The sequence below is a fragment of the Heliangelus exortis genome, chromosome 1 (assembly GCF_036169615.1).
Source record: "Heliangelus exortis chromosome 1, bHelExo1.hap1, whole genome shotgun sequence".
Classification (NCBI taxonomy): domain Eukaryota; kingdom Metazoa; phylum Chordata; class Aves; order Apodiformes; family Trochilidae; genus Heliangelus; species Heliangelus exortis.
Window position 1 is genome coordinate 177,761,392 of NC_092422.1, and position 24,522 is coordinate 177,785,913.

Here is a 24,522-nt window from a genome sequence, read left to right on the forward strand (position 1 = left end):
TTGCAGGGAGAAGAGCCTGATGGAGATACAACATCTGTTGAAGGGAAGGTGGGAAGTTACTTTCTTAATTGCTACAAGATCAGTGACAATGTTAGTAGATTATCAGGTTCCTTCATTTCTGGCTAAATCCAGCTGGATATTGGGAGTGGGGAGGGGAGAAATGATGGGAAAAGAAGTAAAAATCCAATTGTGGGTAGGGGAAGGTAAACTGGATGGGTGGATAATTCTGCTAAAAGGGATGGGGGGGAGGTGGGTTGAAGGTAGTGGCAAACATTCTGGGAATATCCTTTCTGAGTTCAAGGGTCTAAGGGAAAGCTCTTGTGTGCTGCTGACCCTGAAAGTGAAGTGATCATGGGAGTCCCCCAAGTCAGTGAAGTTCCAGTCTAAAAGTAAAACAGGAACAAGGGTAGTAAATGAATACGAAGTAGTTCCAGCTGGAGACCCCCCCAACTTCCTGTCTTAGTACCCAAATGGTACTGAAGCACAGACAGGTTATGAGGAGGCTCACAGGGTATAATGAAGGCTGAATAGGTTGTAATTTAAAATTCCTACTTTGAAAATGTGTCTGCAAGTCCAGAGGTGTGGAGTATGTGGATGGTGAAAACCCCTTGCAACCTTGGGTGTTGGACTAGATGATCTTTGAAGGTCCCTTCCAACCCAAACCATTCTGTGAACTGTAAATCTATGTTCAGTTAGTCCTGTGACCCCTGGGAGTGTTCATCCTGTTCAGATGGTGCAGATTTAGTTTTGGCCACCGAGCATATCCAAAACTAAAATCACACCATCTACAAGTATCCACCCTGTAGGACAGTAGCCATATTAATCCTCTGATGGGGAAAGAGATTGGGAATGATAATGTGAGACATGAACTATTCTAGACTACATCAGGCTTGTGAACTGTATGTACTTGGGCTGTGTGTTTCATGATTGCAAAGTCTCCATCCTTGGGGATACTCAAAAGCTACCTGGAGACAGCCCTGGGCAACTGATTGTAGGTGACCCTGCTTGAGCAGGGGTTGGCCCAGATTATCTCAAGAGGTTCCTTTCAACCTCAGCCATTCTGTGATCCATTCTATGAAAATGGCAGCAATTTTAAATCATATATAAGTTAAATGGTTAACAAACTTCAGACTGTTGTTTGATGCAACAGCAATGATAACCTACCTGGGATAACCAAATGTGGGATGTGGCAAAAGCAACCACCATGGTAACAAAACCCAAAAAAACTAAAAGGGATTAAATTCAGTAATATATCTATTGTACTCAAGCTCAGTTGCTAGTTATTAAATCAGCTTTTTCAGATGGATTAACTTGGTTCTTCTGAGTAATACAATAAAGATATCACATGCTACGAGGGAACTTTCATCAACTGCTGTTGCAAATGGACTACTAAATTAAACTAGTTCTGCATAAGCAGTTGTGGACCACAAGAAGATGCTGTCACACGTCAGTGGAACAAGTCACTGTGGAAACTCTGGTGGCGTTTGGTAACAGTGCAGGCTGTGTGTCCATCACCTCACCCGTAGCATCACCTCCAGCGGGAGGATACGTGACCACTGTGGCTCCAGAGGAAGACCAAAGATGTGGCATTGTACTTGTTGGCAGTCTACATTCATTTCCCTGTTCTCAAGAGCAGGGTTTTGTTCCAGAGTGAGGAACTAATGATGTCTGCCTGGAAGCTGAGGGGCCTTGCTGGGATGTTCAGACGACACGAGAGCATAGAGAAGGGACCCAGGAAACTGGGGTCTGGAGAACAAGTTGCAAACCTGAGCACCACCTTGGTGAGTAAGGAACTGCCAGAACTGGAGACTGAAATTGTGAACTGGACATTGTTGGTATGACATACCCTTAGGTTAGTTTCCAAAAGCTACTGCTCTGCAGCACTTAATGCACTTAATCCTGTACTTAGTATTCATTACAATAGTTGTGTTGTTTTTCTAGGCTATATATGCTTTGCTTGTTTCCAAAGGAAAGAGTGTGTTTACATGCCCAGCTGAACATCTTGCATACACTGCTAGCCTAACAGTTGTGGTGGCTTCCAGACAGAAGGGATTTTGTTTACAAGCATCAGAGTGGTCTGAGTGTCCTTGGAGGAGGTCAGGCAGACCAGGGGGTGGCTTGTGAGCAAGAGGTCCTGCTGGAGCACACAGCCCCACAGAACTGAGGCCTCAGCAGTGCTGGCACAAGGATGAGAAGTGTCCCTCTGCTGCTGCCCTCTGGTATGCCCTCTGCTAGCACTTCCTCAGCTTCCACGGTGATCAAGGCTAGGGTGGAACAGTTGTGTCTAGTAACTGAGAGAAGTAAACTAAGCCAAATGGGACAACCACAGCGGAGTCCCAAGGGGTCATACACAGTGGGTATCTGCCAGTAGCACCATGAAAAGCTGCAACTGCCTGGGTGATGGCATCAGAAATGCCACAATTTGATCTGGCTGTAGCAAAACCAGGACCAGTGGGGGGGAAGTAATTGGGGAGGAATGTGGATGGAGGAGAGATGACAAAAAGCTGGTGAAGCATGAAGGATGAGGTATGAAGTACCCCAAAGAAAACCAGAAGGCTCCTGCTGATGGTGGGAGTGTGGATGTCTACAGCCAGTAGCAGTGCTGACCCACAGGCTCACAGGGAGGCTGCAGGGCATTGCCTGAGAACCTGCTGGACTTGCTTCATCAGGTCTCTGGCTGTACCTCATGGCATAGGGGGGGACAAACATGATCCTTGGCACTTACAGAACTGTCATGGAGGGCTGGCCGTGTGTAAGACTGTAAATCTGAGACTGAGAGCTTGTAACTTTGTAGCTGTGCTTTTTGGTTTGCATAAATATGTAGCTTGATCAGTGATATTGTACTTAGGTTATTAATTATTTTTGTTTTGTGTTGGGAGAGTTTTTGGCAGAAAACAGACATGTGAGCAATCCTGACTATTTAGCATTAGTCACAGTGAGCTAAGGGCCTTGAGGCCCAGCAGCGAGGTTACTGAAAGATCAGCTAAGTGCAAAAGATAAGGGAGTTGACAGTAGAAGAGAAGAATAACAGGCTGGGAAATCATCTCACAGACAACACATAAAGAGTTGTACTGAACCTGTCAGATAATGCACTGTGGCGTACGAAAGATGTGTTGTACCAATTGGCAAAATGTTTGTATTATTGTTATCTGCCTGCCTGTGTATAAAAGGGCTACTGCTGCTCCCAATAAACGGCAATACTTGGATTACTTTAATCTGTGTGTTGTCCACTGATTCTCCCACAGTTTTGCTAGTTTCCTCATAGTGTGTTCACCAGTCAATAAACAGTGTCTCACTGAGTCTCAGACAACACATCTGAAGGGGGAGTCATGCCTTGACACAGTCACAGCACTGTGGTCCATACCACAGGAGTGCTACTGCCACAAGCTTTCCTCTGACAGGCCTGGGCACATCCACTTAAAACCAGACATACCAGGTAAATCATCTAAAGTCAGTAGATGGCACTAAATTACTGCTATTGCTTGCATTTTCCTGCTAAGTCAGCCGGCAAAGTAAAACAGAACTCTGGTTGTCATCAGGAGGTGAGAGACAACACCAGGATAGAACCAGGGAGGGAGGTGCAGGGGGTGGAGAGAAGATACTCACTGGCAGAGGGTGCCCACCCAGAACCCAAGCAGGGAGCAGTCCTGCCAGCATCGGCCACACACAACTCCAGGGACTGGGCAAAGTATGCCTGGAGCTGGCAGGAGCACAGGTCAACTGCTGCAGAGACACAGTGCATTAATAACCACCATGCTCTAATCAAAACATCACTCTTAATTACTTTGCTCAGTTTGTGAAGCACCGCTGTAGTTAAAAGCTGGGACACTTTACCACTGAAAGAATGTCATTTAGCTGTGAGGAGACACAACCTATTTTAATGAAAAGTGTATAAATGAGTTTTATCTTAAAAAAAAACCTGATTCTTTTTCCAGTTTCCCTCATACATCAGTCTTGATGCATTGGCACCAACTATCTTGGATGAGAACATTGTGAAAAGTGGTAGCTTGCATCTTCCCTCCCCTCAACCTAACACCACTGGAGCCTCCCTGCACTGTACTTAAATGAAAATAAAAAATGTCAAACAAGCAAAAGTGAACAGTTCCTCACCTTGTTCCACAGCAGCTCTGGGCATTGAGCTAGAGTTGGGCAATAGGACCCAAGGGCATGGCCTTGTGATGGAGAGCACACATGCTCTCAGCTGCCACCTTTTTCCCTAACTTGGATGAGGATAAGGCCAGCCCCATCTTTGCTGCTGGAATATCAAAAGCTTCATTTGCTCCACAGCTGGCAGAAGGCAAAGCCACAGCAGAGAGAATAACGAGAGCCTCCCTGCCTCTTCAGCTAGGACCTGCTGAACAGGACAGCTGCTCCAGGCATTCCCCATCCCTTTCACATTCAGACCCAAAAGACCTGATGTTGTGGTGATATGCATAGCAGTTGTATTTTTTCACGTGAACAGTCAGCAGACCAGTTTTAGTTGTATATCTTTAAAGCTTTTTGTGTCCTGCATTTGTGTCTTCCATGCGTATTTCCACAGCCAACTGAAAGGATGCAGCACCACACAGAAGTCTGTCAGTCAGTCAGAACTGGAAAAGTGACTTTTCTCCTGCAATAAAATCAACCTCAAAAAACTCAAGTCTAAAGTTGAAGTTTATTTCAGTTTTAGAAAGAAACAGGAAAATATGTACATGAATATCTCGGAGTTACACAAGTAACAAGGTGTTCCACGTGTAGTTCCCACTACTGCCCGACACTTTGAGATAACTTGATACTTCTCAGTGCCTTTTAGATGTTTTACAACACACACAGAAAAACAGCTCCCAGTGAAAATCTAGGCAGTATTAACCCACCTAAAAATATATATTTTTAAAATTTGGTTCAGCATTCAGTATAGAAAAGACATCATAAATATGACCTAGGCTGGTGGTATGCAAGTAACACTGGCAAACAAGACTCAGGAAGCTGCTGCCTTCTGTGCCACGGCGTGCAAACTGCAGCTGCCTGACTGAGCAGCACCTGGTAAATCAGGGGCTGTGCAGGAAAGTGTCATCTGCCAGTCCTGTGGGCACCATTTGACTACAGTATTGAAGTGCCTTTTTTTATTTTCCCCTCTACTTAAATGTTTACCCAGCACTTCTTTGCAGACATGGTTCCAAATGGAACCTAAGGGAACTTTGCCTGATCAAGGACAATGGGACTGCACAAGCAAACCTTCCTTTACCCATGTACAATCAAAATGTATAGATTGCTGACTCACAAAGTATACCATTAGTAAACTATTTAGCCACTACATTATCTGTATGGCATAGAGCATATGATATATACTTACTCTCAGTATGAAAACACGATTTTTTCATTAATAGCTTTTTTTTTTTTTTTTAAAGTACAGTCACATTGATTTACCTGCCTCAGTTTGAGAGATTGACCTCTTTTTTTTGCCACTAATTCAACACCTTTTCCACTTAAAGGGTCTTTAATTCCCACACAGAGGGCAGCACTTTAAGCACAAGTGACTGTACCTGATGTTCGGCCAGTGTTTTGAGCTTCTTGCTGGACTGGGACTAAGGCCATCAGCTCCTTGGCACAACTGAGCACTAGAGTGACATCACAAGAAAAGCAACAAGTCCACTCCCCATGCTTAACTCTGGATCCTGAATTCAGGTTCTCACATTGAAAAATGTCTCCCTGCATGTAAAGTAGACCAGGGAAACTCATCCCTTCTTCTCTTAACCAAGTGCATATGGTAGGTAAATTAGTTTCCCTACTTCAGCATTACACTCAGATGCCCTTCAGTGGGAGGCATTTACTCCAACTGACTTTCTTGTTCAGAAACATGAGTTAGCTGGTGAAATTATCATGTGCTAGCTCTAGCTAACCAGTATTCTCAATAAAATTACTGATTAACCGGAAAATAAATGCCTTCGACGGAAATGATGGTTAAAATATTTTATTTTTTTATATCATAGAACATACTGCTGTTTACTTTAAATCACTTTAGAGTAAAGGCACACATTGTTAAAAATACTTCAAATTTACATCACATGTACAAATGCATGAAACAGATGTACATGTCACAAAAAAAAATACAATATGGCTTCATAAGGTTGAGGTGGGGCTGGGACAATTCAACATATATTTAAATTTTACAGGATGCTGTTAACACTGAAAGGACTGACTAGAACAGAAAAGGATGGGCCTAAACCACAGATTATGTTACATAAAGAGTACAACACATTGAACACAACACTGAGCATTCATGTATGAATTCATAGGACTGTTGGCTCTGGAAACTCAACTCAGGCTTTCCAGTGCCAGAGTGAACAGTGCATGTGTATGATCTGCCAACTTGCAATAGTGGGAAGATAAATTGCAAATTCTCTGTCCACAAACAGGCTTCTTTAAGAATCTACTGATATGCTTTGAAAAAAGACAGTGAAACAGTAAAGTATTAACTCTAGAGAATAACTGAATAATGAATGGACAACTTACATGGTAATCACTTCTGGCTAAAAAGCATAAAACATTAAGTCTGCAAGAATGCTCCATGACAATCATTTAGCATTAGTCCCACCCAAGTTTAAGGCTCGTACCTAAAATTTACCTTAGATTTGTTTGTGGTTTTTTTATTGTTGGTTTTTTTTTTTTTTTTGTGTAAAATTACCTGAGCACAGATATCAAAGATCTACAGAGCTTTTAGAATATCTGCAGATACCTCAAAAATCTGTAGATAACTTAAAGCAAAACTTCAATATATTGAATTCTACCAGCTAAAAATTCTCAAAAGAACAATCAGCAAAACAGTATTTTGGTATGTCAATAAAGCCAGGAGAAGAATGAGCTTAAGCTTTTGCTTTCATATTTTAAAAATGTACATAAAATGTAACAGAATTATTCAAATAGGACTTCTTAATTGTAAACAACATTAAACCTTTACCAAAAAATCAGGAATCAAAATTCAGGCAGTCACTCTAGTCTTCTACAAAATGTTTACAAATGCTGCTTTTCTTCTTGATAGAGATGGCTGGTGGATTCTTAAGCATTAATAGACAGAAAATAAAAGGACCTGCCTCTGCCATAGTCTGTATTATTGTTTTCACTTTGTGTCCAAGAATTGCTGCCATTCTTATTTGCTAAGGTTTATTCCCTGCACAACTGCTGTAAGGCCCAGATCCAGAAGCACCTAGCATCATCTGAAGAACTCTGCAGGATGGGGTCAGATTTATTAGGTTTAAAGATAAACATGCACTAAAATGATTTGCTGCACTGGGACTCAGAATTTTCAAAGTGCAAGGCAGAAAAGCATCAGGTTGCATGGACAGACCAGCTTCCAGCAAAGTCAATGCCATCCCCAAGAGGAGCATTAGATCCTTAATTTCATTTGAAAAGCTTGAAAAAGACAACACTGCACAGAAGATACATGTACATACTTCCAGGAAACAATAGACTGTACAAAAGGACTTCCAACACAATACTTTGGAAACATATCCTACTAAAAGTGGTTTGTTGTTTTTTGTTGAAGAAACCAAAACCAACAAAGAAGCACAAAACACCACCTATTCCTCTTTCTGCCTCACACACTGGTTCCTGTGTTTCATTCCCAGAAATTAATGGAAACAGAAACTTCACTTTAAGTGACAAGCAACTGCATGTGAGCCCAAGGAGCAAGTGGGACTCTTCTATTCAAATACATCAGGTTAAAACTTTGATATGACAGGTACAGTTATCTGGGTTGCTGAACTGGGACTAGCTAATTGCAGAGGGCACTTTACAATCATTGAAAATCCTGTATAAAAGGTACCTAAAATTCCTATGAAATATACACCTAGGGTTAAAAAAAAAAAAAGAAAAAAAAAAAAAAAGAAAAAAAAGAAAAAAAAGAAATATATCTCGATGATGGCAGTCCTGGATAATTAAGAGAGAAAAATCACAGCAGTCTGAAGCACCCATAATTCTATGTATAAATAGCAGGTAATCCAAATGCTACAGCTAATTTGAAAAGCTAAATTGAACATTGCTTTTCTATTAAATAGATTAAAATATTCATCCACTGAGAAATTACATTGATAAATAAAATACTTTCATGTATCAAAAATGAGGGGCAGGTACTATCAATTCCAGACTTCTTGTCCCAATAAATGAAGGTCTGAGAAACAAAAGTAAATTGTACAGTAGTTCTAGTCTCTTAAATTTACAATACTGAATCCATTAGGATTTGGCTAAATAATACAGTTTAAATAAGCTAATCTAGAGGAACAGAGTGTTCTGTAAACATCTGACACAAACCACACTGCATTCTGATGGTGTGGCTATACCTTCTGTATGCAGGAGAAAAGACAATTCAACTGGTGGTGGTGGTAGCAAGGGATGCAATCTAAAGGCAACATTCCTGTTCTTCAGTAAGGCTTGTAAAAAATTTGAGCAGTGTACGTATGACAGCCTGTACAATTCTGAAATTTTTTGAAAGCTCTTCAGTTTAAAAAAAGCCTAAATGTTTTAAGTATAAAACACACATTGAGAATTCTAAATTACACATAAAAGTGTCTGGCACCATAAACACCCACTAGGTATTACTATCCCTAAGCCAAAAAAAAAAAAAAAAAAAAAAAAAAAGCAAAGAATTGATTCAAGTGTCCCTGAACTTTGGAGTAGATGCAGCCAACTAGGTTACTCTGTGTTGTTCTGTTCCTCTGGAAAAGTCATGAACATACACTCTATAAGCTGTCTGTACTGCATCATCAATAATATATATTATATATAAAGTATGCATATATATAATATACATATTTGCACACGTATTTCTTTTACCTCATTCTGGAATCATGTAGTTTCATGCAACACACTTACCAGGAATCAAACATATTCATATTAGCTCATAGCTGGTGTAATTTTAGTATCATATCTTCTATTATACAGCAATTCAGCTTTGTTCATCATCATCTCTGCCTAGAATCCTCATTCTTCTTTCAGTACAGTTCACATTTGTTGCCTCTATCACCCTTTTTCAGCCACCTTCTTCACACAGTGCCTCTACTTTAGGTTCAATGATGAGACCTTATTTCTGTCAGCTTCTGAAGATAGCTCTGTGCTGCTGGCATCGAGAGAAAGAACTGAACCGTCCTTTGGCCTATTCGGTAGCAGCCATATCCCATCAGTCCAAAAACTGTTGCTTTTATGACAAATTTGAAAACCTTACTTGAAGCTGATGGAGGAGGCACACTGAAGCAGAAGATAGAAAACCATATTAACACCTGCTAGCTAGAAAACACAGGCATTTTCCAGTCAAAACGAAGATTCTATTTCCTTCCCCCTTCTAGTACAGGAGACTTTCAGGTAACAGATGTGTTACAAACAAACAACATTCTTTCATCTTCAAGAGCTACAACTGAATTAAGTAGTAACAAGAACAAGTAGAAGAAGCTTTTTTTATGTATTATGCCACTCCTAATGGCTATCGACTTTGACTTGCCCATAACCTTAAGAAAATAAGCAAGACAAGACTTCCTGAATAATACTGTAATGTATACATATTACTTCTACATAGAAAGTTAAGAATAGGCTATGGGCAATGATAGTAAGATTGCCACAGCTAGCAGTGTCCTGACACAACAGAAGTCTGGAATCTAACAATTTATATTTACCTAAGCTAGACTGGAACCTGTTTTTGTTTTCACCATCTTCTACAGACCTCATCTGAGTTCTCATTTTAGAAGCCTTAACTGTGGATCAGTGAATTTTCTTTCTAGGCAGGGGCTTCTTACCATCTCTACTTCCCTCAATATCCAACTGTTTACTTGCTTCCTTTGATATTTTCTTTTCCTTTGTTAGCTACAAGCTACAAGCACTGCACAGGAAGTTAGTGAGCTGTCAGAGCAGGGATAACAGTAGTGATGTTTCTTCAAAACAGAGCAAAACCAACCAACCAAACCTCAACTCAATAATTGCTGCTTTTAGCAAGAGAAGTTGTTACATCAACATGTATGAAAGGATAAATGTTACCTCATTATTTCCTGGATGTTTAAGTCAGAATTCCAGTTCTTTTCAATTCCAGGTACATGGCCCATCCCAACAACACCAACTACAACAGCTGGGATATATTTTCTAGGTTCAGCTGAGAAAGACAGATAGAAACAAAGGAACACATTAGCAAAACAATTTCAAGCTATAAATAGGTAATGTGAGAGATTACAAAAGGATTTTTCAAGAGGTAGGGACTCTTACTACTACGTGTTAAAAGCCTATTACATACTAAAAGCTAACACTTCACCTATTGCCTCTTATGTTCAAAGTATGAAAAAAAAAATCAGCATGGTTTCTGGATTTTCAGGAAATGTTTGTCCAAGTAAACAGACCTGGCCAGGGATCACACTGCAGCCCCAGGAAGAGAAGCTGAGCAGATGAAAGCTAAACTGATTTCTTCCTGTATGGGTCATGTTTTTGTACCACTCGTCAGGAACAGCCCTGGGCTTCACTGTCCCCTGAACACAGAGCTTTCTCTACCACTCTGGACAGTGGTAGCTGCCACACATCCCAATTGTGACAAGATCTGGGCTACCAAGCAGAATGATCCATTAGAGAACAGTGCTTGGCACCACACCTGCCCCTCCCAAGGTGCCTGTTACAGACAGCAAGGAACAGCAAGACCCACACCCTTCATCTGCAGCAGCTGCCTGCTCCCTGTTAGGCTACTGCAACATCTACCAGCTCTAACCATCACCTCCCATCTACCATACACATTCCCTAATTCCCAGTGGAAGTCAAAACATTGGTCCTGAAAGTTTTTTTTTCCTCTCCCCCAACAAAAAAATGGTGCCACACCACAATTAAAATAATTCACGGGGTATTTTCTAAGTAATAGTGATTAGGCTGCTTTCCTATGGGGAACATTATACATAAATACAAAATCTGAGTTCCACTGCCTTGCTACAAATATCCACTCTGGATTTTTCCAGGAAAAAGTAAAAGAAAAGCAGCCTCTCCTTCCCTCCTCCCTGAAAAGGAAACAGAACTGTACTGAAAATACTAGAACTATTATACACATTTTCAAAATTGTTTCTTTTGACTTGCATTTCATCTCATCAGCCTGTTCCAGGGTTGCTTTAGGTGGGAGCTGCAACTACAGCAGAGGCAGAACAAAGCACCTCAGCAAAATGGGCTGTCCACAGCACATCAACAGCCCTCCAGCCTCCACCTCTACGTTCCTGCTTCTGGGCAGGATTCAAAGATGACACCAGTAATGTTTAAAGCGCACCCTGACACTTAGAAAGGAGCTTTTATCCCTCTCTCAGAGTATTCTATGTGGAATAAAGACAGAATGAAAAACTAAGTGTGAAAGTTTCATTTGCAAGATCTTTGGAAGAGTTCACCCAAGCAAATAGTTAAACAAAGGCCAGGAACAAATCAGACTTCATTTAGGAATATATCAGACCAATATCAAACAGCCTCTAGGAATTTATCTACATTAGCAAACGACTTGGACAATGGTGTTGATGCTCTATTTTTGCTCACTTCAGCTGTGGGGTTCTGTATTTTATTATGAGTCCTAAGTATATTTTACTTTCTTCCTCCTTTTTTTCTTTTTGCCTCTCATGAGGACAAATGCATAACATAGATTATATGTATATAATATAAATGCACAGCTTCTAAACAAAACTATCTCTGGCATTGTCTCTTGTTAACTAAGAGACTGACACAAAACTGTCAGTCAGGTGGACCCTCACATTCCTGTCTTATATTGTCCCATCTTCTATTTTATGTCCTTCATAATGCATATAAACCCCTTCCAGTTTCACAGGCATCCACTAAATCAGTGATCCAGAAATTGAGCTTTTAAGAGGGTAGATTTAGAGGGAAAAAAAAGGGCAGGGGAATTGCTAGACAATTCCTCTTGTAGCTCATGACCCAGCCAGAATGAACAATAAAACTGAATTTTCAGCCTGCTCTATGGACCAAGTAATTGAATGCATCTGTGCCTCAGTCATATGAACTGAGCTAATAGGAAGTACTTTTGTGTTTGGACAAATTTGATGAAGGCAGCATTGAGGTAATATTAGATAAGGGAGATACAAGAAAGAAGTGCAATCCCCTTGCTGTTTTTTAAATCATAAGACAGTACCCCAGAGGTCTGCACTGAAGTGATTACAAACAGTATCTTAACACAGCAAATAAGAGGTAACACATATCTCAGTGTGCTTGTATATAGGAATGGAATTCAGATCACATACAGCAGCAAAATACTCCCAAAGGATAAACAAATGTAATCATGCTGTATATCTATACCATACTGAAACATGCAGAATCACAAGTTTCAAGCAAGAGACATGCTCCTGAGGAGCTAATAATGAAGTTGGTAACAAGGTGGAAATGAGACAGGCAATGTAAGTCTAGACTGTCCTGTGCTATGCTGCAATACCAGCTGCCTGCCTTTTGAAAAAACTGTCAGGCTAATATGTATTTTCCAGTTTTAAACAGCATAATGAGAAAGGATTAATGATTGAATCTACTCTACAAAAATTATTTATTTCTATAGGTGGCTGCAACATAAGAGTATTACCCCTTTTTAATTTCTTAAGCACTGTGATCTAAAGTGAAATGTGGCACACATGAACAGAACATCCCAGCTTTCCAGAGAAGAACTGAACTTTGGACCAGTACACAAAGAACACCTTGCTGATTATGATATTACTTTCTGAAGCTCGAGGTAGCTCTATCTGCTTTGCTGCTTGCTTCAGCATGTAGGTCAGGTAAATATCTCGTTCTGAGACAATCGTTCGATGAAGATCAGGAAACTCTCCAATCATTTCTGCCATCATCTGCTCCAGTAAATCCTTCTGTTTGCATTTCTCCACGTCATCTTTACTGAAAGAAAGGCAAGTTTTCTCAATATCTGTTATGCTTTAAAGCCTGTACAGTAAAGTCAATGAATGAAGACAAATGGGTATTATCCACATTATGACAAACACGCTACAGTTCTCCTCCCCCCAAACAAAACCGACTCCCTAAACCTGTAAAACCAGATACCTAACAGTTCCTCTACAGTGAGGGAAAGAGGAGAGGTCAATTGCTTGGATTTTCACCCCAGTTTGAAAGCTGGCAGCTCCCTCAACTGAGCAAAAGAGCTTCAAAGGAAATAGTTGCCATGGTGCCCCACTTTCTGTGCCCATTCCTAAGCTTAGAAGAGACAACACAGAGCACTCCTGAGGAAGAAGATCTGATCACTGAACACAGAGGCTCTATTTAAGGAACAAAAAAAGCACAGGTGCAGGCTGAGGGGATGGAAAGAATTCTGCAGGTTCCTAGTGTTTATTACAGGTCTTCAGCAGGGAAGTCAAAGTTATAAATCAACTACCTGAACAGAACAATAGGAAATGGACAGGCAATAAATATGAACTGTAGGAATAAATGTAATGAGCTTTTTGTATTTTTTATAGGTGCTGTTAAAAACTTCTGTTTGCTCTCCCAGCTGTGTTATAGTCATAGGCTGTGGCATAGTCACAGGCTGTGGCAACAGAATAATTTGGTTTTGCACCACTGTCTACAGAAGAATGATGCCAAAGATGATTTCTTAAGTTTTCAAGATCAAAAGAGCACTATAAATGTCAACAGGACAATCAAAAGCAGAAATTCACTGCCAGCTTTCACCAGCTCATAGAAACATCAGACTAACAGAAATCTGATGTTGAATTATTATTCTGTTTTCCACAGAATCTCATGTTGATGGCTGGGTGCATAATACCCCAACAACTTCCCCATTATAAGCACCTTCCCTTTTCAATCCCTATCCACATGTTCTTTTTAAAAATCAACATAGCAGATCCATCAATTGTACAACAAAACCTGAGATGTTATGTTCAAGCTCCAGTGGGAAGCTAGTGTGCATATAACACAGTTATCTTAATAATGCAGTTGAAAATCAGAATGTTCTTAATGATGATTAAAAAAACGGGGGAAACAGCAGAGAAATATCTCCTGCAATGTCTCCCAAAAGCCTGCAAATAGCTTCACGATAATATTAGAGTAGTAAGAAAACTTACTGAGCACATGGACTGTAGTTAATGGATTGAAAGAAGGTCAAACTCATTTCACAGATTAATATAACAGCAAGTATTTACAGGAAATGACAATTGAGCAAATGCTATAACTGGGAAACAGAAGGTTTGACTGTGCCAAGCACAGTTTGAGTCCTGGCCCAATTTTGAAAGCCTGGAAAAAATGCCATAGATCACTTCATGAGTTGTGCAGAGCTCCCATAATGAGGTATGAGGAAGGCACTGAGATTCATGGACCACGTGCACAGAGAACCCATTTCTGGTAAACCTCTCACCACTGTGAGCCTTGTAAGAACAGACTGAATTTAGCATGACAGCTGCACATCTCTCTCACCCAGTTCAAGCAAGGTATCACACATCTACTTGTGGAAAGAGGACGCAAATTTGGCACAGGGATGTCTCTGAAGAGCAGAGGAACCCAAATTGAGCAAGAGAATAGCTGTCTGAGAAGCATTACCATAAGGCAAAAGTTCCTAACACTGTCCTTTTATAAAGGCAGTAATAATGAAGTCATGTTGCCCAGACTTTAAAACATTTTCTCTTGTTCCAAAAACCTGCTTAGACAGCAAATTCAGTATTCAAGCTGCCCTGATCCAGATGCAATTGAGCACAGCAAGCCCAAGTCTTTGCAGCTCTTAAGGAAGTATAATTTAATATGTTGAGGCCCTACTCTCTTCTGTTTAGAATATTTACAAATGATAGTGGGAAATATTTTATTTCCAACATAAAAATAAACTTTTTTTTCCCCTCTTAAGTACACTAGGAATTCCTCAGTACAAAATCTTTCAGTTCACCTGGAAGCAATGTATCAACAAAAATGAAAGAAAAAGCTGGAACAAGATCAGAAAGCCAGCTATCGTAAAAAAATATGGATTATTGCAAGGTATTTTGTATATTTACTTTCTCTCTAACTTCAAGTTTTACAGACCAGGTACCAAGGACTTCTAGTTTGTACTAAAGCAGAACTGAATCATTAAACCATTTACCCCAGTAAACATATGAGATACTTATTCATACCTGATTGGGTCAGATAAGAAGCAAAGACCCCAAGCAAGTTTGACTTTTTGCCAGAAAGAAAGTGCAGCAATTGCCCTCTTAAATGTAACAGGGATGGGTCGGTCTCCAAGATGGAATTTACAGAAAGGTACTTTACTGGCCTGAAAGATACAAATCACTAGTCAACATTTCATACTGCAGCACAGTACAACCTTATTAAAAGCTTCTTTTACTGTGTTATACAGGGTATTTTTAAAAAGTGGAAAATAGCCTCATACTTCAACATCAAAAATATTTCAGTTTTGCAGTAAATAAAATTTCCAAGATAAGTGTTTCATAAAGGAATACATCAGCTACAAAACACAGCAGGTATATTGTAGTAGAAACATCAGGTTGTAATGCCTTACTCACCAGGTTATGTTTAGTTAAACAGAAAGCTCCTTACTTGAGGTGAACAGATGGGGCTCAATATTTACCTGGGGCTGAACAAAGTCTAGGCTGAAATAACTGGGGTCATTTTGCTTTTACCTAGGATTTGTCAGGATCACTAACCTATCAGTTTGTCATGGTAAAACCTTTTTAGGAAGGAGCTTATGAAACAAGAGCCACATGACAGATACCACATGACAAAGTGAGGTGACACTTCGCTTTAGCTTAGACTGACAAATTTTGGCACAGTCCTAAATTTCTAGAAAATTCTTTCCTACATACTTGAAGGAAAAAAACAACCATATCTGTTTAATATTTCAAACAACCACTTTAGAACAGGACAGAGCTAATGTGTGTGTGTGTGTATACATATATATAATTTACTTCCCACTTAAAATGTTTCACTCTAATCTGAATACTCAGGAAAATAATCCTTGAAACAGTTTTCAATTTTTAAGGCTAAAACCAAAATTTTTTCCAGATTCTTTAACAGCTATGTAGTCTCAGATTGCCTTACTAGTTTACATGAAACAGCAAGATCTGTTCTGCAAGGTGACACCAAGACAAATAAAGAGTAGGTGTGATACAAATATAGGTCCAGCTACAATTTACTTCCCAGTATCACAGCTGGCAGTAGTACAAAAGGGAATGTTAAAAGACCAGATATGAGTAACAGAACAGATATCTCAGTTTCCCAAACAATCTTTCTTAGATATCACTAATGCTTTAGAGTTGGTTTTCCCAGCCTGAAACCCTGACACACTGTCAGCAGTAACAGGATCCATATCCAGAATTTAAAAGTAATTACTTAGCAGGAACAAAATAAATCAATTAGTAATTAAAATAAATGCCATCAGAAACATTACTGAGAAAAACCCTTACTTGAAGCATTTTTTTTGGAGTTGCTTTCATGCCATTTAGGGCTACAAACCTCTGTGCTTTCAAGTACACTCTGAAGCCCAAGATGATTCCTACTGCTTCTCAGAGAGCTCTTTTTGAGTCACTAACAAATTTTATTTAGTTTGACAAAAGGCCACTGATTTGACCTCAGAAACACCATTCTCAAGTTCGTACCTCTTTGAAAGCCTCCCTGAATTCTCCTCCAGGGGCCATTCCCAGCTGTTCTGTGATGTGAGCAGAAACCTTCAGAAGCAGCATCTGCATCAATCCAGACATGACTCCATTCTGGAAGAAGAAAAACATATTAAAAAAAAAAGTCAACAAGCTATATGGCTTCCTCAGAAGAAGAATGTACTGTTCATAGTGACAAAAAACACATTACTTTTGTGAAGAAGCAGCACTGAAGCTACCTTTGAGACCCAATTCTCTACAAAGCATTTATTTCAGCTTGTATCAATTTTGAAGTAGCTTTTCACTTCAGTGTCTGACCAAAATATTCTATCATTCAACAAAAATGCACGGCAGAGTTAAGAAAAGAAAGGAGGGCATCCAGACTTTAGTCTATATGTACTCTACCTGCTTGAACAAAGTGCCTGAATAACTGAAAGGTAGAACAGTTCACATTGTGTATTTAATTTTTCTTGATCTATCTGGTTAGAGAAAAAAAGAGACCACCAGAGTATATTTCACTGAATGAGCAGTGAATGCCACAGTATGGAGATACTGAAAGGGAAACAGCTGTGGTCTCATCATAAACATGTCCACAATCCTAGGAAACACTATGCTGGGGACTGGGTCACAAACACAGAAACACTGAGAATCCAGTATTGTGCAAGAAATTGTTGTGCACTACTTCAGCACACACGACCTCAGAAAAAATCCTTGAGTATGACTCACTCCCACAAGCAGACTGAAGGCCTCTCCTTGCAGTTCATTATTTTTTTAACTGAGATCTAAAAATCAAGACTCTTTTTTTAAAAAAAGAAAAAAATTATCCTATATATACTTATGCAAAATTGCCCTTCCCAATCATTTTACAAAAAGGCTGAAAGAACACCTCAAATAAATCCATTCAAACTGCTTCTTTTGTCCAGTTCTGGACATCTTCAACCAGTTATTCTTACAATCAAGACTCAGTGGCTGAGCATTACCCATCCCCAGACATAACCTGCACCATGGTCACACATCTCCTCCAACTTGGTATCAGCCCACACACAGCTCCCAAAAGGGGCCTTCCCTCTTCCCTTGCCAAAGGTTAATTTCCTGCTGTACCACCAGCTTCACACATCTGAAGATGAAGTTACATAGAACAGCTCAAGTTGTTTACAACTGTTTGAAGTTATCAAAGGAAGGCCATGAACTCCCCTCCTTACTCCCAGGGCTGTGCTGAAATGACCCACCCTGTGCCACATCTGATGCTTGTGCCCTACCCACAGGCTGCAGGGCATCTTCTGCAGCTAAATAGATTCAAGAGCCACTGAGACTGGCAACCAGAACTGGCAAAAGAGAGGTGCTGTTTTTAAAGTATGATGTTTATTTGCTCTATCATGCTACAAACTAGCAAACATGGCATAAATACAGGGTGCTGGGCTGCTGGTGAGAGACAAAGAACAAAGAAGTCAGAGAAAAAAAGGAGTCTCAGTATCCTTGAGATCAGCTCAAAAGCTTGGGAGAAAAGGGCTTCCAGAAGCTCAGAAAGAAAACTAGGATAATGCAGTTTGAATTTATTTGCTGGCTGATCTCCCCTTCAGGACTGATGTATTTGTAGTTAAATTTTTACACTATAACAGAAAGACTCTTCTTGCTGGCTAACAGAAAGAGGCATCTTTGAAGTGTGTGCAAGTCACTTGTGCTGTTAACCTGCCTGAAACTCTGTGCCTGCCATATTTAGTAAGCATCAATGAGATAAAAGGTGACAAGCAGCCAGACGTAGCAACAACCAGACAGTCACCAAAAAGTGAGGATAAAAAGCATAATGTGCAAAAATACCAGAAGCAAAACAGTATAAGAGGTTATTACCAATACCAGATAACTCAGTGTCTGATAAAAGAAAGCTGGACCACAAAAAACCATTAGGCTCTGAATGGCTGGCAACAATGTCACAGTTCAGATGCAACTGCAGCAAATGCACAGTTTAGATGCAACAGTGCACAAATAGCTGGAAACTTAACTGCACAGGCAGAGGGATACAGAGCTATTAGCAGGTAGGGACAGAGAAAGCAAAATAAGCAAAATACCAATTTTAGCATCCCAGTGTTCATTAGCAGTCAGAAAGAAGAAAAGTCAAGGGATTACCAAGAAATGAACAAAGTAGAAAAAACAATACAGTGCTGCACAATAGCAGAGTCCTTGAAAATAATACTTGAACTAGAAAACATGCAAAGAAATACCAAATGAGAAGAGATTGGAAAGGATACTGAGGAAGATGTTCTCTGGTGGTCAATATGACTAGCATGGAGGCAGTGAAAAGAAGAATACCCAGGCAAAATACAACTGCAGGTTCTAATGCCTTTCCTCTGGCAGCTACCAGAGGGCTTCTGAAGCAGCCTCATCTTCCACCACTCAGCACAGAAATGCTTCCAGCCTAAGGAAGGGGCCCTGGGGCTGCTCTTCAACTCTGTAACAAGTCACCGATCCAAAACAAACTGCAGAACTGTGGGCAGACACAAACCCTTTGTATTTTAGTCCCCTGGATTTCTTTTAAAAACCTTAATTCCCATGGACACAGCCCAGTGCAAACACAGCCTGGTCACCTGGAGATGGTTCTCTGACTGCTCCAAGTGTGTTGGAGGTTATGATGTCTGTTGTTCTCTGAGGACAACAGTCAGACTTGAAAGGAAAAGTGAAGGTAGCAAGTGACAACAGCCTGCAGTACATGGATGGATGTACTTACCATCTACCAATTCACATCATATCAATTTTATTTAATAGGACAATCCTGTAGGTTATCTAAACACAAAGGGTTGTAGCTGAACTTTTTCATTGGTGGAAGCATTGAAAAAAAAAATTACAAAATTAGGTAACTTCAACCTAAAGCAATAGATTAAAAAAAAACTACTTTGAGCTAAGATTTTGCTGCCACCAGCTTACTTTCTACTCTGCCACAGAAAAAGGTTTCACATCTCCTCCCCAGGGTCAGGACCAGCAATCATGCACGTACAGCTAAAAAAGCAAACCTTGATCACACAGGCATGGTATGGACACAGGAGTTAAAAGTGGAAACAGGAAGCCAGGGGAGAAGATAAGACAAAACCTGTCTTACCAGTTTTTTTAAGCCAACTGTTACTGTGCATCTTTCAGGTAATCTGCATTTGAGTCAGGTACCAGTTTGCATTGTGTTGCTTTGCTTAATGGAAAGCTAACTGATAAGTTACAACTTATTGTAACTGTGAGGGTTTTGAAATTCAAGGAGGGGCTTGAGGAAGGCTGTTTTATCACAGTTTGATAAGCTGTGACTACCTGTGACCCTCTGCAAGCGTGATAATAGTAGTTATACACATTAACACACTACTCAGCTTCCAACTTCAGATAAGACCAATGAAACACAACTTTTACACAAGTGATTTTGAAAATTCAGTTTTCTTTTTCCAATTTGATACCTGGGGGAAAATTACAAGCAGCTTTGACTTTCAGTGTAATATTTGGGCCCAAACACACATTTCCATGAGTCGAATTGAAGCATGACTGAGCTGGTTTACCAGCTGGTTTAATTTTTACTGGAGAAAAACATACTGTAAGTTAGCATGAGATAGCTGGACTATTTTTCCTGGTTTTCCCTATATAACCCATGCTGCTACTGAATCAAATGATCAGATGATCAGATGATCTCTGAGGTCCCTTCCAACCCAGCCAATTCTATGATTCTATGATTCAAAGGAGGAAGGGCATGGTTTCAGGGTTGTTTTTTTGAGATTACAAATGGAGAAATACATTATGTTAAAGTCACAACATACAAATTTTATTATTTGCATTATCCCTGGTGACAAAGTAGACTAAGGTTGAGCTGTAACAATAGGAAGAATTGCCTTTGGAATCACTATAGCCTCTATCTTACTGTCTGTACACAAGACCCCTTCATGCCCTGGAATGAAGTGCTAATTACAAAGCTGCCAACACAAATTTACATCACAGAGAAAAAAAGTCCACTATTTTGCTTTCATTGATCTTTTGCTCTTACCAGAGAAACACAGAAAAAAAACCTGTTGCATTTACCTTTGATACTGAAAAAAAGGCTCCTCTGTCTGTCTACTAGGTCAGAAGACCCCCACTCCAGCTATGCTGCTCTGGTTGCTGTGAACATGCATTATTTTGGCTACATGCATCAGAGTAAGCCACCTTACCTAAAATAAACAGATGGATGCAGTAATTCATGCAATATGCAACTGTTTTGCAATGTTCTTCCCTTTGCTAGGACATAAATAAAGAAAACAGGAAAGACACATTATTACCTAACTCAATATTGAGTCAGAAAAGCCTGCACCAAGACACTGTGCACACACACACAGGCAGACCAGCTCTGAGCCACTCCAAGTGCTTCTGTGTAGATGCAGGTTATATTCTTATGAGGTGTGTACTCCTGCCAATTCCCCAATTACATCAATAAAATAATTCCACTATATAATTGTCACACAGTCAAAATAACAATCCATGGATCTGTTCATTCATCTGGGCACCGGACCCTCTTTTTATTATTGGCCACATACTGCCATTCTAGTCAAATATCTTGCCATTTTTAAGTCAACTTTGTGCCTAGCTTAAAGTTACTTAAATATAAGTTGAATGGGTGAAACTGAAAAAATACAGGAAATACTTGTTTTGCACACACATCCTCTATGGTGTCCAGCTGCCAGAGTAATAATTTGAATAGAATTCCAACACTTTTGAGCCCAGATTAGGAAAAAAAAAAAATCCCTCAAGGCCTACTGTTAATTAGAAACTACTCAAAAGACAGGGGGATGCAAATTAAAAAGAAAGAGCTACACTCTAGGACTAAGAAGGAATGCAGCTACACAGATCAGGACACACAATACCAGAATTAAGTGCTCCTGAAATACTTGTGATACAGATGCAGATTACAGGAATGATGTTCAAATATATTAGTAGAGCATTAGAGTTACAAAGTTGGACTTATGTCCTGCAAATGGAGCAACTGGTAAACCCAGGAGGATTCCTGCTGAAGTCAACAACTGTGCAAAGTATTCCATTGTTGAACAGAAGCCCTCAATAATCTCTCTGAAAAAACTACCAAATCCAAACCTAACTTTGCCATTGTAGTGGCATTCTTACCTAGGTGAATAGCATTAGGTTCCCAGCAGCTAAGAACACTTTTTTTGATGTAACTTGATAAATTGCTCATAAGACAAACCTTTAATTTTCACTGTGGGATTCATACCTGCTTTATAGCTTGTTGAAGTTTTTCCAGGTTTATTTCTTTGGCTTCCTTTAATAATGTCTTTTCATCCATCTTTAACATAGAAACTCTGTATTGGCATAGTTCCACCACAACTACATCAGGCTGCACTTCTTGTATTGTCTAAAAAAAGATGAATTAATTTACACAAGTTTAGGAAGGACTAAACAGAAAAGCAGACAGTATCACTATTTTCACAAGAAAAAGAACTTAATAAAAGCACATTCCAACCAATCATTTTCAATTAGAAGATAGACTTCTCCAAGCAGCTATACATTGATAAAAACATTAAGAAAGATTACAGTGAAATGCTTTAGTTCCTGAAGGCTTTGGGATAGGAAGATGGAGAACACTGGACAAGGGGAGAATGGAAATTTTGATTTTAAATTTTTCACATTCATTAAGTCCCTTTTATCATACTCTGATAATTTGCAGTCAGAGCTAGAATAAGCTTAATGATTCTGGCACAAGATTCCTCCCTTTCTGGCCCCCACAGAATAAAGCCACTCTGAACTGCAGACTTTGCATAAGGTACAGCATGAAACAGTTACTGCATTCACTAGACCCTTGCACCTATTTGCACCTTGAGAATGGAATCCAGGTTTGGGGCAGCACAGTTTTACAGCTCAGTATTATACACCACAGGCACAGAGAAATTTTAAACTGCAGTTTTTGTTCTAGGCTTTGCATCTTCTCAGCACATCCCCATCACAATGAGCTTGCAGCAACCACAGTATGCACTGCCTGTGTGATGTGGTGCTGTATCATGGCAACTTCTACTGTACCATGAGACTTCTACTTTTAACACCCACAATGTATCTGCATTTGTTGTTTAAGGAAAAATTAAAATATTTGAAATGCAAAAGCAATGTATAGTATCCAAAAATTATCAGCCCTCCAACAGCTAACCAGAAAAAAAAGAACCTGGAGGGTTTAGCTCAGAACCAAGTCAGAGAGAGGGATTTCATTCTTACTGCTTAATTTGGCATCATTACAAACGTGCTGCTGAAGGACTCCCACTTAGTACTCACTTTCACTACATCCTTTTTGCTGCTGTCACTGAAATGGGCCGTTCCAACCACATAAACTTGAGAACCATCCTCAGTGCCAAGCTCAGTCACAGTGCTTGGCAAAGTAGGCTTTTTCTGCCTCTTCTTCATCTTCATCTCCAGGAGAATTTTAAATGCATCTGCGTCAGCTATAAATGTAAATAAAAATAGAAAAGCACACATCACCATAAAGTGCAAGCAAGTAAAACAGAAAATAAAAATGTTGCCACTAAACAGCAGAGCAGAGCTAAAAGGCCGTTGATTTACCACTGTAATCTTACATTCAATTCTGAGGCTACATCATTGAGAGTGCCACCACTGGAGAGGCTGCCTCCAAGCATGGGTCTCAGTCCAGGTTTCCTACCCTGTGGACACTGGGACAGGCTGTCCATGCAGTTCAGTAAGGGAAAGAGAGAAGCTGTGTGGCAGGTGAGGTGGACAGAGAAGCAAAGAATACTTAGAAAATGTATACACTAAATCGGAAAATAAAATTTAAAAAAGCATGTCTTAAATTCCAGAACAAGAGCATTCCCTTCTGGGATTTTATCTGTATAAACAATAGCAACACATGTATAATGGTGTGAGTATGCTGGTAAAGTCAGCTGCACATATTGGCACATGTAGGAAAACTACTGTACCAGTCTTAGCCTTTTCTGTGATTAACACACCAGAGATCAGTATATAACTGAAAATTAAAACTGATAAGGTATTCAGGTCAGGGAACCAATCATTCTTCCTTAGTTTCAACAGCCAACTATTTAAGATCAAAATGGTAAAATGTGAGTTCAGCCTGTCTATGTCAGGCTTGCCATGGAAAACATGAAGATCTATCAGTTCCATCACAGTTCCTTGCTAAATGCCAGAAAGCCTCATCAACTGAGATACAGAAGCTTCAGTTTTACATCAATGGGAAATACAGTAACTTTGAATGAGTCACCATCAATCTGTTTGCAGGCAGGATGTCTAAAATGCAGATAAATTACAGTCTCCTACAATACATTCATTTCATGAACCTAGTTCATGAAACTATGTGGCTCTGGCCCTAGATCTTTCCCACAAATATTTATCTTACAAAATTTTATATTAAAAAAAAAACAAACCTAAGCCAAAAGCTACCCTCCAACACCCTTCTTAGTTTGCATTTTTGCAGCCTACTACTTCATACTTTATACCCAAGAACGGGGCATGTTACAGTCAGTATGGTCTGATTTAAGACCCTGTAGCAGCCAAAACAGATGGTGATGCTAAGGAGGGGGTGGGGTAAACATGACTGAAAAAGGAAGATGATGTAGGGCCCTTGCATTTGTAGCACTCTCAGTCATATAATTGCAAAAACATCCACAGTAGATCAATCAAAATCTACCTGAGCAAATACCCTGCCTCCCACAATAGTCAGAAGTGGACAGCTAAGGAATGGGGAAGCGTGCATGGTACTTTCCTTTAATATTCATCTCTCCTAAAGACATTTATGGGTCAGATTCCCCCAGTTCAAAGTGGTTTCTAAGTAACCCTTAATGGATTTCTAATAATTTTTCAAGCCTTCACCTCATACACGTATTCAGAACTGGACTGAATAATGTTTCATGTGAAGAAAAACTGGTATATCAGTGCAGTTATGATTTACCATTTGTCATGACTTAAAGAAAACATGCTCAGGAGCAGCTACAGTTTTCGTTAAACCAACTTCTAC

The 24,522-nt window shown here is 39.8% G+C and overlaps 1 protein-coding gene across 2 annotated transcripts in view; it reads right to left on the bottom strand.

Annotated features, from left to right (window-relative positions):
* Window positions 1-4,635: 4,635 nt before the first annotated feature.
* The window catches only part of TRABD (TraB domain containing), a 33,644-nt gene continuing 13,757 nt past the window's right edge, over window positions 4,636-24,522 (bottom strand). Inside the window, exons 3-10 of one of the 2 annotated variants that reach the window (XM_071733801.1) lie at window positions 23,114-23,250; window positions 22,815-22,981; window positions 21,766-21,906; window positions 16,548-16,658; window positions 15,066-15,205; window positions 12,686-12,858; window positions 10,000-10,111; window positions 4,636-9,219 (exon numbers count right to left, since the gene is read on the bottom strand). In XM_071733801.1, coding sequence (XP_071589902.1) covers window positions 9,042-9,219; window positions 10,000-10,111; window positions 12,686-12,858; window positions 15,066-15,205; window positions 16,548-16,658; window positions 21,766-21,906; window positions 22,815-22,949 — 990 coding nt within the window. In that variant the 5' untranslated portion in view covers window positions 22,950-22,981; window positions 23,114-23,250 and the 3' untranslated portion in view covers window positions 4,636-9,041. The remainder of the gene's footprint in view (window positions 9,220-9,999; window positions 10,112-12,685; window positions 12,859-15,065; window positions 15,206-16,547; window positions 16,659-21,765; window positions 21,907-22,814; window positions 22,982-23,113; window positions 23,251-24,522) is intronic. The other variant, XM_071733800.1, reaches the window with a different exon arrangement.